The 14,676-nt window shown below is 42.9% G+C and overlaps 1 protein-coding gene across 2 annotated transcripts in view; it reads left to right on the forward strand.

The window, feature by feature from the left end:
* The first annotated feature begins 5,516 nt into the window (after positions 1-5,516).
* pcsk5b (proprotein convertase subtilisin/kexin type 5b) overlaps positions 5,517-14,676 on the forward strand; it is an 82,577-nt gene continuing 73,417 nt past the window's right edge. The window contains exons 1-2 of one of the 2 annotated variants that reach the window (XM_086206230.1): positions 5,517-6,232; positions 10,830-10,934. In XM_086206230.1, the coding sequence (XP_086062356.1) occupies positions 6,053-6,232; positions 10,830-10,934 (285 nt within the window). In that variant the 5' untranslated portion in view covers positions 5,517-6,052. The remainder of the gene's footprint in view (positions 6,233-10,829; positions 10,935-14,676) is intronic. The other variant, XM_086206229.1, reaches the window with a different exon arrangement.

Below are 14,676 nucleotides of genomic sequence, written 5' to 3' on the forward strand. Positions count from 1 at the left end.
GTACTTAAAGGCTGTCAATAAAAACTAAAATTGTTTTAATTCAGAATTCATAAACCTGGAAAAGCAGTGGAAATTGAAAATGGCTGTTTTCAGGTCATGGGAAAGCAGTTGAGAATTAAAGGGCAAAAAATTAGGGAAAAGTCGTGGAAATTTGCTTTTCAAATTAATGCAGAATATGTGGTCATTGAGATTGACGAGAAAAATCCATTTTGCTTCATACTGATTAACTTGATTACATATTTAATATTTGTTAAATATTGATCAGGAAATTTTCATTGATCTATGTATGTCTTTCACATCAAGAAGCCCCCCCCATGACATGGAAAAGTAATGGAAATCTAACAAGTAACTGAGTTCTGGGGACGGGAGATGCGCCAGTCCAGTTTTGTTTTGTTTTTTCAGTTGTGATACTGATTCCAGTACCACCTTTTTCCTAGTATATAATTGCTGTTGTCGGCATTACTCATGTCTAAGAGAGGCTGTAGTAAATCAAATAGCACTTCACATTAAAAGCAAATAAATGCAAAAGTATAAAATTTAATTCAAATTATTTGAACTCTATCTATGGTTTGGTGTCTTATGTGATGTGACGTTAGGGTAAGTTCATGATCAAGTGCAAGGCATGACGTGGAGTCAGGACAAGTGCGGGAAACGATACCATCGTTCCGATATCTGAACTGCAAATAACAGCATCAGTATTGGCACCCAAGTCCATGTTGCACATCAAATCAGTAATATTCTTGAAGCCTTGTGCGAAATCTCGTTTGCCCAAAGATGCTTATTTGTTCAGAAAGTTATAAGTAATTCAGAGCTAGTGTAACCTGGTTTGAACAAATATGATACTTGGACAAAGACGTTGTGGTAAGAAATTGTGCAGTAATGTAGTAATTTGTCAGTGTGACCTCACTACTGAGGTACTGTCCAGGTAGTACAGGAGGTACTGATGAGGAAGGGGGAGCAGATAAGATCTTGGTGTATTGTCAAGAGAAGTGGTACTGCTGGAAGGAGGGCAACTGGAAAAAACTGCAACTGAAAAAAAAAGCTTTGTTTATTAGTCATCCAGGCTTTTTAGCAAAGCAAAAAACAAAAAAACAAAACCTTGAGACAATATAAATCTGCTGAGATGATCAGACACTGATTGTGCAAGGAGGACTGATGTTTACCCAAGAGAATTTCCATTTTTGATTGTTGCTAGGGAAACAGCAGCTCCTTTTGACTATGTATTTTAATCAAGGCACTTTATGATAGAATTTTGTTTGATTAGATTCAGCCGTTATAAATATTGCAGACAAAGACAAGAGATTGAAATGATTTTAACGTCTTTATTTGAAAGCACCTTCATCTTGCATGTGTAAGAAAATCCGAAAGTGGTTCTGTTAATGCTCTAAAGTGAAATTCATAGAAATTTCTGTGATTTTTGATAAGTTGAATAGTTAAACAGCACAAACGTGATGGTTTGGAAACAGATGACTCGGCGTTGCAGTGAGAAAAAAAGGTGGAAATGTTTATGAATATAAAGGAAATGAAAGAGCTCAGCCACAATATAGTCCTTGTAGTCATATTAGTCAACACTAGGTGGCACCATAGCTACATTATACCAAGTGCGGGTTACATATTGAGGATTTTCTTCCATACTGCATCAGCTGGTGCACTTTGGGACATAACATGTTTGAACAAATCAAGTGAACATGCCATGAATACACATATTAATGTAAAACATGCAAACGTTTCGACCCTGCCGACCCCATCTGAAATTAGTTTCCAGTCACAGGAGACCAAAGTTTTGTAGTTCTAGTCTTCTCTCCACCCTTAAATGTGTTAACGCCCCAGAACAGACTATTTTAACACTGGTATGTGGCAGACAAAGAGGAAGACGAGGAGAAGAAAGGACTGATCTAAGGTTTGGTTGCAGAGCAGAGAAAGTCAGTGAGTGGCAGGCGCTATTGTACCTTAAGTTCAGGACCCTCCAGCAACACAGTCAAAGGTCAAAGTGAAGTTGAAAGGTCAACCCTGGAAGCCCACCCAGAGAGAGATACAGAGAAAGGGGGTGAGAGGGAGAGAAAGGGGAAGGAATAAACACCTAAGATGCTCAGGTGAAGCAGAAAAAAATTCGTAGGTAAGGAAGGTATTCTGGAAGTCTGGCCATTTGTTCCGCACTGGAGCAGCAGAAGAGATGAAGACAGAACTAAAGAAGCTAAATGTCAGATCCAGCTGACCTGAAGGATCCGCAAGGGTCATACTGGGTCAGGAAATCTCAGAAGTTAACTTTTGTGTAAACCACTCTCTCATTTCTAGATTTCAAAAGAAAGTTGATCCTGTAAGAATGTGATGGTTTTACATGCTGATCTTTGTTGCTGAAGCTAATTTATGTCCCAGAACCTGCGAGGAATCCACTCCAGTCATAAAACTGTGCTGAAATAAAAGTATGAACAACTTTCTCAAAGCTCGTGATTTAACGTCAAGTTTCAGATTCTTTTGATAGTTTAAGGTGTCGGGTCAGAATCAAGGAAACCAAAAGCGATTCCATGTTGAATTTGATGTTTCAATAAATGTGCTGCCTTCAAATGGAGCTTGGATATGTTTTTTGGTGGTGTGTGGAACATGGGAAGTTGCATTCATGACTGATGAAACCTGAGCTTTCAGAAAATGTTCACAAACAAGATCAGGAGTTCCACAAGAGCGGGGTAGATCCTATGGACTCATCTAATGAATGCAGTAGGAATGTCAAGGCCCCCCAAAAACAATTCGGTTTTGTCCTCATGTTGCATCTAAGGAGTTCTAGATGGAGATGCATTTAGATGCAAGAGGGACGCACATGTTCGATAGTCCTAATGGGACAAGAAAATCATGTGGGAGGTTCTCGTTTGGCTGGATGTTGAATGAACAAATTAGCTGTGTCCTCTGCGAATAAAGCCAGTTGGCTGCAGTTTCCTATCGGGGCCTTCCAGTGTGTCCTACCATGGGGGTTGTGAGGAGTTTTCCCCTAAATTGTGTTTGGCCTAAACACATGATGGACCCTGTTATTTCACTGAAGAGGCACAGGAATGCCCCTCAGTGTTTGTTGACACTCGTGACCGCTCCGCTCTCAGATGTTGACAAAGACGTTTTGTTGGGGTTCACTCGGTTCACTCCCTGGAGGAACTCGGGGAGCTGTGAGGCTGTCATGCAGGATATCGCGACATTATAGACCTGAATGGAAATTGGGGGCCCTACAGCTCAGGGTGGCCTCATGACCTGGGTACTTGATTTGGATCCTCAAATCAATTTCTGCTGTGTTTCTTCACATCTCCTTTTTTTCTCTTTCCAACTACAAACCCCTTCCATCCGCACCCCCCCCCCCCACTCGCTTTCATCTCCATCTGGGGGACCATGAGATGTTCCTGTCCTCTTGCTTGTTGTGAGATCTGACAGCGGGGTCCATTCAGTGAGAAATTGGCTGCAATTAGCGCAATTATGCTGATTTTCACTTGTATCCCATGCAGAACAGAGTTTTTGCTGTGCACAGAGACGTCCCCGGGAAACTGCTGCAAAACAAAAAGCCGTCAATCAACAAAGGCTGTGAATGAAAGGCTCAACTGCACATAATACCAGGCACATTCCATATCGACAGCGTTTAGTCAGCTGTGACCTGTATTGCGATGTCGAGGCATGACATCTCGAGCGTCACTGATGAAGGGCAAATATGCAGCAAAGCCAATGTAAAGGTCAAAGGGTCTGACTGGTGGTGGTGGGTGCCCAACTTAGGTCAGTCCAGTTTACCCACTGTAACAGAGCCAGAGCGAAATGATAAAGCTGAGAGATATTTGTCAGAGGACAGCACAACTTATGTCTGCTTCCCATCAGATGGTGACCAAGGTGGAGGTCATAGTTTACCCAACTTAACATCGGTATGTCTGTGTCAATATGGCCCAGGAGGAGACTGACAAGGCTTGCATTCAGCAGCAGAATCAAGGTGCAGGATGGGGGAGTCACATCCAAAGTGGTATGCATCCATTTGTTAATTGGTGAACTTTTAAAAGTGAAATTTAGGAGACAAAACACCAGCTAGAAACATCACCAGCTGAACATCACCTACTAAAACAAAAAGCTCTTCTGCCCAAATGAACATTGGTAAAGATATAATCTCTGCTTCAGGCTACTTAGATCAGTCATGCTGATTTTATTCTAAACTCTACATATTCCTATAATTGTTGCACTCTGCTGGTTGTTGGACCAAATAATTAATATTTAAAACAGCAACCCTTCTGCAGCAGTCAGGCTGGTCAAAAAAAAAAAACCTGCATAGAAAAAAAATAGTAGTTTTGTTTTGCTATATGTGTGTATGCGTTGTATAATGTTGTTTTGGGCATCTTAAAATGCAGGAAAGGGTGTACATAGGTGCAAAATATGTATGTATGAGCATAAATCCAAGGCAGTACAGCTAGAGATATACAATTCTCAACTTCTATGTTTAATTAAATATTAAAAAAAAAACATTTTATGCCTTGCCTTGCCATAATTCTGCTCCTTGTATTTTACTGCTAGCATAAATATAAACGAATCAACATGTCTGAATAACAAAAACTGTCAAATTCAAATTCAACAGCAAGATAATTTGGTTTGGAATCGGTCTGGTCTGGCCCTCATACTTTACATAGGTGGGATTAGAGTAGTCCAGGGTTAAACGGGGTCACAGCAGGGTCAGGTTTACTCCTATCCCTGGACATATCCAGCTGTTCATATCCAGCTGTTAGTTTAAAGTAGTCGTGTCCAAACTTTTTCTCTTAGAGGGCTGAAACTCAAACTAAATGGGCTGCAGGCCAAAAGCAAACACATAATTCGTGTTAAAATGCTTCTTGTCTGAGTACAGTTGACTGCACTGGGTCTGTTGACTATGTTTTTAATTCACTTGTGTCAAACTGACATCCTGTGCTTAGTTTAAATTATGACAAAAATAATGAATCATCAGCGTACATATCTTAATATAATTTTACCTCACAAAAGGATTTTTTGGGGGCGTCTATCATTACCTATTTATTTTTACATGGAGACCACCAAATCAAACTTAAAAGGGGCCTAAATTTGGCCTCTAGAACCCACTCTGGGCAGCCCTGATTCAAGACTGTGGTTCATGACCTACAATTATCATGAAATACTGTGATTTGGCTCAATATAATCAAAAATGTTTCATATTTTTGGAGATCAACTGTGATGGGGACCCTCCCTGCCTGAAACACCTCCAATTAACATCTTAACTCCAGTTTATGAGTCTCGCTCCTTGTGATTCTAGAAGTTCACTTTCGTCAAAGCGTTATGACTTTCAGTCGGTTGAAATAAACAAAACTTAATTTTGAGCTTGTCTGGAGGAACCCCCATCACCCCCCCTAAGGCGGGGCCCCCGGGGGGCTCCTTGGCCCCCAGTTTGACCCCCCCTGAGCAGTGTCAGGTCAGCGGCGAATCCAAGCAGAGTGTCTTTAAGACCCAGCGGAGCTCGGGAGGGAAACCCCGCGGCTTTAGTTGTTTCTACTCTCCCGAGTGTCAGCTAGTTATTTGTGAGGAGGCGCTGTAGCCATTTCGCCACATGAAAGCCCGATGAGCTGAACGAGCAACATCCGAGTAGTCGAGGAGAAGAGAAATCAGCTTTGAGGAGCCCCGCGCGCACGCTGACATACACGCGGCGGCGCACGGACAGACACACACACACACACACACACACATACGCGCGCGCGCGCGCACACTTCCTCCTCCGCCGCCGTGGAAAAAAAGGAGAGGGAGAGAGGGAGAGAGAGAGAGAGAGAGAGAGGACCGGAGAGGGGCACACAAACTTCCAAGTCTCCCATGTGGAAAGCAGAGGTCTGAGGATAAGGTAGATTTTTTTTTCCTCTTCGGGGCTCCGTTCCTTCCCCCTCTCTCCCTCTCTTTCCCTCTCTCTCCGTGTTTTCTTTTTTTTTTTTGCCCGGATAGTTGGGTTTCTATGAGAGTCTTTCTCAGCGAGAAGAGAAGTTTGGTTGTTTGCCTGGTCGGCTGAGGAGGAGGAGGAGGTGGAGAAGAGTCGGGTGAAAAGTGGGGGAAGATGGTCCGCAACGCCGCTTGGAGAAGAAGCTTGCTGTGCGTACTGGCGCTCAGTCTGGGCTTTGCGTCGCCGCCGTGCAACGCTCGGATTTACACGAACCACTGGGCAGTCAGGATAGCCGGGGGACCCGAGGTGGCCGAGCGGATAGCGGAAAAATATGGCTATAGGAACATGGGACAGGTATGTCACTCGCTCCTTCTTTTTTTTCATTTTAATTTTGTGTCAACTTCTAAAAGTGTCATGGTGCTTAATTTAGGCGTGTGTGTGTGTATGTGTGTGTGTGTGTGTGTGTGTGTGTGGGGGGGGGGGGTTCAAAGGTCGCCATAGAGGACATGGAAAGTCCGAAGTGTTTTCTTCTGTGTCACATTAGAGGTGAAGTAGTTGGAGGAGGAGGAGAGAAGCTGCATCAGACAAAGACAGAACAGGATGGTACAACAGGTGCCTGGTGGTCGCTGCGTTGGTGCTCCCCGGCCGGAGCTCTCATGTGCTCGGCCCTTTTGACACTCAAGTGAGACAGCCTGTGCGGTTCGGTTTATGGTCTTGGTTTGGACATTCAAAGTTTCACAGTCAAAAGACTTAAACAGTCGATGATTTTTTTTGTGTGCCATTTTATAAAACGGGACTGAAAAACTTTCCCTCGGGATTTTTGGCAACATGTATTAATACATAAAATAGAAAATAAAACAACAAGTTTGAATTTTTTTTTCAAGAGGGACCAGATCTGAGTGCTGGAAGCTTCCTATATATTTTCCTGTAATTGTAATCATGATTCAGCTCACTTGGCTTCACTGCCAGATACCACATTGAGGTCAGCCTGCATGTTTGGGTCAATGCCTTATAATTGATATCCACAGTATTCTCAAATAGATGGTACGAGGCAGACTTCTTCTGCCTCTACCAGAATGAATCCAAAGATAAGCTTGTCACAACTCCGATCCAGAGAAGAAACGCGCATGCCTCCGATAATGCGAGGTCTGTCTTCACATTATGTCATTTTAGTAATCACAGATGCCTCCACACTCTCAGGAGGAGGGGGTCTACCCAGTCGCTTGGACGTTTGTTTTGGTTACGTTTAAAGAGAAATCCTGTGTCCTTTTGGGGACAAAAGAAATAAACAAGCGTGGACCTCACACATACTCCACAGTAACGTGACCAAAATACGTGGGTAGTTCAAGCCTGCACTTGCCAGCGCTCGACGTGTAGACGGCGTGGAACAGGGGGGCATTCTGACAGGTTGTTGTGGGGTAGCCTAGTCAACAGCTATTCAACCCTCTCCTCCCTCCCCGCCTTATCCAGCCCGCCCACCCACTATACTCCCCAGAGAGCAGCCTTAATGGCCTCGTTTATCCCCTCTCTTTGACGGGAACTAATGTGTGGAGCCCCCCCCCTCCCCTCCACTTTCCATACCAGCCCCCCATAGGAATTCCCCTGTGGAGTGCTGTGCCACCCCAACCCCCACCCATTGGCCCTAATTTCCATCTCAATATGGAGCGTTCATTGGACTTTGACACCTCATAGACAAGAGTTTTACTTCACTTCCTGGTTGCGGGGTCAGCTGAAAGCCGCTCCCACAACTTGGTTTCCTAATTTGAACTTTGACACCCACCATCATCATCCCGTTCACTCATGATCGGCGCACCTTTCATGTGTATAGATAGTGACGTGAACGACCGGGGTTGCAATCCATTTTTTTGCTGCCTCAGAGGTGTATTTTGATTAGATAAAACACATTTGAACTGTTCAAAAGGAATAATTTCAATTGATCTGTGTTGTTATGTGCAGGAATGTTCACGGCGATCAACGATTTAGTGATATATCTGCCAAATGAGCAAAATGTCAAGTTGTAAAGGGAATCAACGTAGTTAAAAGCAGGGGGGATGGGTCGAGAAATGGGTGAGCGAAGGACAATTAGTCTTTTTGACAGGGGTGGAAAGAGGAGAATGGACAAAGATAACCACACACTGAAAGATGGAGGGAGGAGGGAGCAACAGAAGGGACGATGGATGGATGGATGGATGGATGGATGAAAAGAGTTGGCATGGACTGAGAGAGAGCACCTTGTGGGGGAATTCTGGGTAATCCTCTTAACCATGGAGCCCCCTTCCCAGACTAAGACAGTGGCCCAAATTGAGTCTAAATCAGCTGACAAGGTCCCCAGACAGAGATATCTGCTCAAAGTGTTGTTTTGAAGAGCAGAGAGGGACGCTGCTGATCCCAGACCAGAAGTGGACCAGTGCTGGAAGCATCAGTGATAAAATATCAGATCAGGTTGTCTTGAAGTCACCTGTCTACATTTGTCCTAAGATTACAGTAAAATTCATCGCATAAACAACTGAGGATTTTATTTAATCTAGACTTTTAAATATGACTTTTTATTCAACCTGAAACAGTTCATGTCTGATCGTGGAGGTAAAGTTCTGGGGGTTCAGGGCACGAGAATGAAGAGCGAGTGGCGAGCATTGAAGGACAGAATAAAAGGAAGCTGTTACTTGGTGTCATTTGCACGAGGAGGAATGCAACAACAAAACCGTAAAAATGAACCGTTCACAACTCAAGGCTTGGTTTGCATACGTGTATCACAATTTTCTGTCCTATAAGGAAAGAAAAGCCATGTTTCGTTGTATGTACACTTGCACACGCATACACACATGGCTCGTCAGTTCCACCTTTTTATGTGGAGGTGCAGAGAAGATTTAGTATGTAGTTTGTTTTTCTGCCATTAGGAGGAAGGTTTGTGTCAAAGTCCAGCTAAAATCAAAACCGTGTTCCAAAGAAACACGATACAGATGGAAATCGGGGGGCCTGCTGAACTGTTGCACCCCTAATTTGCACAGTGAAGGTGTAAAATATCATCTACACCATGCACCAGATGTTTATTTTCTAAATTACGCACACACACACACGCTAGTTTTTCTGTAGCATGTGTGAGATCCCTTCGTGTGTTAAGCCTTTCATGGTGCTGTTGTCCACTGTGGGCAGCAGCAAGAATGTATCTGAACTGCACAAAACTATCCGTCAGACCCCATCATAGAAAATCAGTTCATCTTCTGAGATCTCTGTTTGGGCTGCAGAGAACCTGAAAACTAAACTCATATCGGCATTGTTTGCCTCCAAGTGTATCAGTTCCTTTTATCAACGCCAGCGTGTCTTTCTGCGCATTGCAAAACAATGATGGTCTATGCTGTTGAAAGCCCTGAGAGGAGAATTGTAATTTATTTGACACGCCCAAAAAAAGATTCCGATTAATAAACAGAATCTAATAGATATGAATAAACCTCAGCGATTCCCATCTTTTCCTGGGTTTGGCTCAAATGATCCATGAATCAGAGAAGTGCAAATGATTTCTCTGCAAAGTTTGTTTTGTTCACCATCATTCCAAGGCCTGTGATGCTGCAGCTGTGATTCCCTCGGTTGCAGCAGAATTAAAAAAGTTGCAGCCACTGACGTTTGCAGACTGGAACTTGAGATGAAAAGAAGTTGATAAGCTCAACATCAAACCTGATGCACTTGAAGTTATTATAAAAGTTTTGGGCTTATTGGAATAAATGGGCATTTTTTTTAAAAACTGAGTGAGTTAAGAGCAGTGCAGCAGAACCAGAGGGGTGTTTAATGTCGTGTGTAAAGCTTTTCCAGCTAACACTCCTGGAGGGAAGGGTGTCCTGTGAATGTCAGTGCACATGTTGGTTAGCTAAATAGAGTATCGGGCTACCACTGTCTGTTTAATAGACAGCCTGATATGCTGAGACCTGTTTACACTATGAGAAACATCCAAAGTTGCAGCCGCCTATTACAGAAGCTGATTCCGTCAGTATGAAGAATGCTTTACCTAATTCCTCTGATGTGTGCTGCAGGCTCAGCCGGTGTTTACTGCTGTTGAAAAGTGCTCTCGCTCGACCTGCTGCCACTTTGTTGTCTCTTGTTTTATCGTTCTCTAACTTGGAGAATGTGTGTGTGTGTGTGTGCGCGCGTGATAATTGAGCTGAAAGCCGATCTAATGGGCTCTGTGACGGCCGAGCTCGGCCATGGATCAGTGACGCACCACAGGACCCTTGGCAGCCATGACAGTCTGATCATCTGAGGGATTGTATGGTCTTTATCAATTATTAAAACTAATCACCATCCAGCAGCTTGCCTCCTGTCTGCGTGCAGATCCTCTCCTCTTCTTCTTCTCATCTCACCGTCACTCAAAGTCTGTCTGTACATTCGTCTGACTTTCAGCCTGCAGCCGTTTTGGTCCGTCTGTGTGTCTTCATCTGTTTTTGCTTGAATTGCCTGGCCTTTTTGTCTCACCCTTTTTTTTTTCTTTTGCTTGACAGTTTTAAGAGAAACAACTGGATGTATAACATTATGTTGAGTAAAAAGATACCACTTAACTACATCTCTTGAAAACTTCTCAAGTAGAATTTGCTACTCACTCTACACTATTTGTGCTGCCGGTTCTGTATTTCTCATGAATATGCGGTGGCGGACAGCAATGAAGTACATTAATCTGAATGCTGTACTTGGGGGAAAAAAAACCTACGAGAGGACTTGTTTCTTTGTAAATTTATGACAGCTTTTGTCTGCTGTATTCCTTTGAAGGTTTTTGTTACTTCTAATCATGAAGCTTTGAAGTCAGCTGTTGAGGACAACAACCAATCGCAGTGCCCGCTCTCAACTTGAGTTTGATGTATAAAAGCTTAAATACACCATCCAGCTCTGAAACCTGGTGCATCCTTGATTGAGAAAGACCTCGAAAGTAATGAAAGTTTCTTATTTTTGTTTTTGTCCTTTACAGATCGGGGATCTCAAAGACCACTATCATTTCTTCCATAGTCGGACCATCAAGAGGTCAACTTTGTCCAGCCGTGGTCGCCATAGTTTCATCTCCATGGAGCCAAAGGTACGCCTGCTCTGCTCTGCTCTGCTCTGTTCAATGCAAAATGTCAAGATCATTTAGGCAGGATGTGTTACTTGTGCATACAGTGCATGGAAACACACTGACTGGTGATGATGACGTGTACTCAGTTTACCTAACATTTGAATGGGATTCCCTTATTTCACATGACCAGTGTTCCCTTCGTGATGGTAAGTGAGGAATAGATTGAAGTAAAAAAGCAGAAAGAGGCCAGTGGAGCCTGAGTTAATGTTATTGTACTGTATTATTTCCAAGGTCAGAATGCTCATAAAGTGCATTATTATTGGAGATAATTACAGAGAAATGTAGCTTAACGGTTTTGCTGTCAAAATTGACAAACGACTCACACTGATTCAATATAATTGGATCATGAGAACCTACATTACACCAGATAGACTGCATAAGGTGAATCCAAATATTCCTGATACCTGTGTTAAATGCAATGTTGAAAAGGGGACTTTATGTCCTGAAATACAAAAATTCTGGAATGAAGTTATAAAATGCATTTCTCAGACGACCCTGAATCCAGTGCCCAACTGCCCAGCATTTTGTGTCCTTAACCTCTACCCAATGGACTGTAAGCTGAATAGCAAAGAGAGGAAGTTGACTGACTTCCGTTTATTACAAGCTAGACGACTGATCTCTGTATGTTGGAAAGACATTAAGAGGCCGTCTATCGGTCGTTGGTTGAAAGAGTTATCAGCCTGCCTTGTCCTTGAAAAACTGAATTTGGCTGATTTCTTTCTGATTGTGTAAGTCAAAGAGAGCTGGAGCCCCTTTCTTGCATTCTTGGAAATCCGTGGAATTGAAGAAAATCAGGAATCTTGAAATATTAAGTTCCTAACGGACATGTTTTGCTGTTTTTGTTTTTTTGGGGTGGGGGGTGGGTGGGTGGTGGGGATTATTTTATAGTTATAGCCTGTCTGTAATTTTATTGCTGAATCTATGTTTACAACTGTAAAAACTCAACAAATACATGTTTAAAAAAAAAATAAAAAATTGACAAACGACCTGGGACCATTTCCTCAGTGTGTGAGGTAAATGAAAAAATACGGATTTATAATACAATGATTTAGGAATTAGGATGTGCCAATTTTCCACAAATATGTCTTACAGAAAAAGTAGTCATGATTGTAAAACAGAATTTGATCCACGTATAAATCAAGTCTTACATATTTTTCTTTAGTAAGCCATCATGCTTTTTTTTTTTTTTTTTTTTTAAATATCCGCTGAAACAACACACCCTGCCCTCTACATACCTATTTAAGTTCAGATGTGACCACTCCACTCAGCCGCAAAGAGTTCTGTGTTCAGACTGGAACTTAAACATATAAAATAGTAACCACATAAACACTGTCACTGCCCTGCGTGCTGCTTTTACTAAAGCTACCAAAAAGTATACACCAGCTCAATATGCTAATCTCTGGTGCTATTTTGATGCCATGGTTAAACATACACTCTTGCAGCAATGCCAACCAGCCTGACTCTTTGGCGTTGTGATCATTGAGCGTATTTTATACTGTGGTGATGGAGCTCCGTCACTACTTCCACCTGAGGCAAACTCTTCCTCTTGTCCTGTCAGTGCTCTTCATCGCTGCACCAGGTCAATAAAACCCTGGTTGCTGTATTATTGATAAACCTGAACCCAGTGCAGGTTCCGTGATCATACGGGACAGCCTGGTGTGTTTGGCTTGGTTGGATTTATCTGTGCAGACCGCATAAATGGATTTGTGTCTGAAACATTTCACGCCAGCTTGTGCGTCACTTGATCTTGGAAAAACAATGTCTCTTACAAAACTTCGCATGAATTAAAAAAAAAAATAGCTGATTAAATCTGGCAGATGTGGTTGTGGGGCTCCAAGTGCATGTCCAGTTTTTATCCGTGCATGCATGTGATAGTGTGCTGCTGCTGTGGAATGAAAATGATACATCAGATTGATTATAAAAAGAATGTGGAGAGCAAAACAGAAATAAAAGATGTTGCCTCTGTTTCCTTGTCCTCTTTGTCCTCCATAACCTTGTAAGCCATTTCAGTTTGATGAGTCCAGCTGCTGTCAATCCTTCCCTCAACTCTTCTTCCTCCTCAAACACTATCTCCTCACTTATCTCACTACGAGTTTCATCCCTCTCCATCTTTGGTTTTCTTGCTCTTTGTGCCAAGGTTCAGGATGGTTTGTGTCCTGATGCCAGCTGGCTGAGAGTCTGAGATTCTAGACAACAAGATCAGAGGTTAAAGGAGAGCGAAGGGAAAATAGCTGTTGCATCAGGAGGCGAGTGATGAGAAGAGGGAAGAAGGATGGAATTAGAGAAACCAAATGAAGGAAAAGTGGAGTGAAGCTGTTAAGTGTTTCCTCCTGACTTGCAGATGCTTTCGGGGTAATCTGCGGACCTGTCTGTGGGTTTGGGATCCAGATGATGGCCAGTTTGGCACCAGCACAGTCTGGCGCACCGCTAATGATGTTTTGCAATCAGGTTTTGTAATAATGACAGCCGTGTGTGTTTGTGTGTGAGTCAGATGGGCGTAGCAGTGCCATGAAAGGCGCACCCTGCCATCCACAGTACTCATTGGCACGCATGTTACCATGGTGATGCAGCACAGCTTAGATTACCTTTTTATGGCATCTGCCTAACTGCACTGTCACTTGGCTCTCAGGTCAAAGACCATTTCATTTTCCATTTTTCAAGGGACTGAATGCCAGGAACACTGGCAGCAGGAGCGAGAGAGGGAAAGAGAGAGAGACATGGTGGAAGTCTAAAGCCTCAAAGAAATTACCTCCAGCTCGACGCTCCTGTTTTTGGTGGGATATTTTGACCATCAGCAGGATTATACTAAAAAAACCTTGTGGCAGAATGTAACCAAACTTGGTGGAGCAGTGTGTCATGGGCCAAGCAAGAACACATTTAATTTTGGGTCAGATTAGCTATAGCACCCCCTGGTGGAAACAGAAAATTCTGTAGTGTACACATTGACATACCCTTCCTAGTTGGTCGACCAGATCCACCTCAGAATTGTTCAAAACCATCTGAAGATGTCGATGATTGGTTGCTGTTTTCCTTAAACTATGTTACCTTGGTGAGGTTGACAATATTGATATTACACCAAGGAACAGGAAACAGTTACGACTTGGCTCCACAAAGTCAGAACCTTTACAAACCTGATGAAATCTCCAAGCTGAAATAAAGTCATAGTCGTAGTGCCACCCATTAATACTGGGACTTAACCTGATACATCAAAAATAACACTGCATCTTCACACGATACGCAGAAATATATGGTAATGTACAGGAAGTGGGAGGTCTTTGGCACAACCTAGTTTTCAATTGGGTTTGGATGAGTTTGAGTGGGTGGAGGTACGTGGTCCCTGACTGCCCCCGAGTTCAATGTTTTATTTTAAAGTTTTATTATCTCAAGTTTTATTGTTTAAATGCTGCGAATCTTTACACCTCATCAAGAAGGGATTATGGGATATGTCCTTTGAGTAAATAAAAGTGGATTGTGTCCAATACATTTGGAAATTGAAAAGTCACTTTTAATTGCCCCATATTTACAGTCCATTCAATATAGACAAAGCACTTAAATATGGATGGTGACCGCTACATCAGCATATAAAACTGGTGGAAGGGTTGGTCTCCTCATGCCGTGAGGAGCGCTCAGCTTGCACCTTGCACAGCCCTGCTGTCATAAGCCCATGACTCACTCTGACTGAGATTTCCAAGCAAGGGTTTGG

This window comes from Aulostomus chinensis, chromosome 6 (assembly GCF_037954235.1).
Source record: "Aulostomus chinensis isolate RoL2024-O1b breed Wild chromosome 6, RoL_Achi_v1.0, whole genome shotgun sequence".
Taxonomy (NCBI): domain Eukaryota; kingdom Metazoa; phylum Chordata; class Actinopteri; order Syngnathiformes; family Aulostomidae; genus Aulostomus; species Aulostomus chinensis.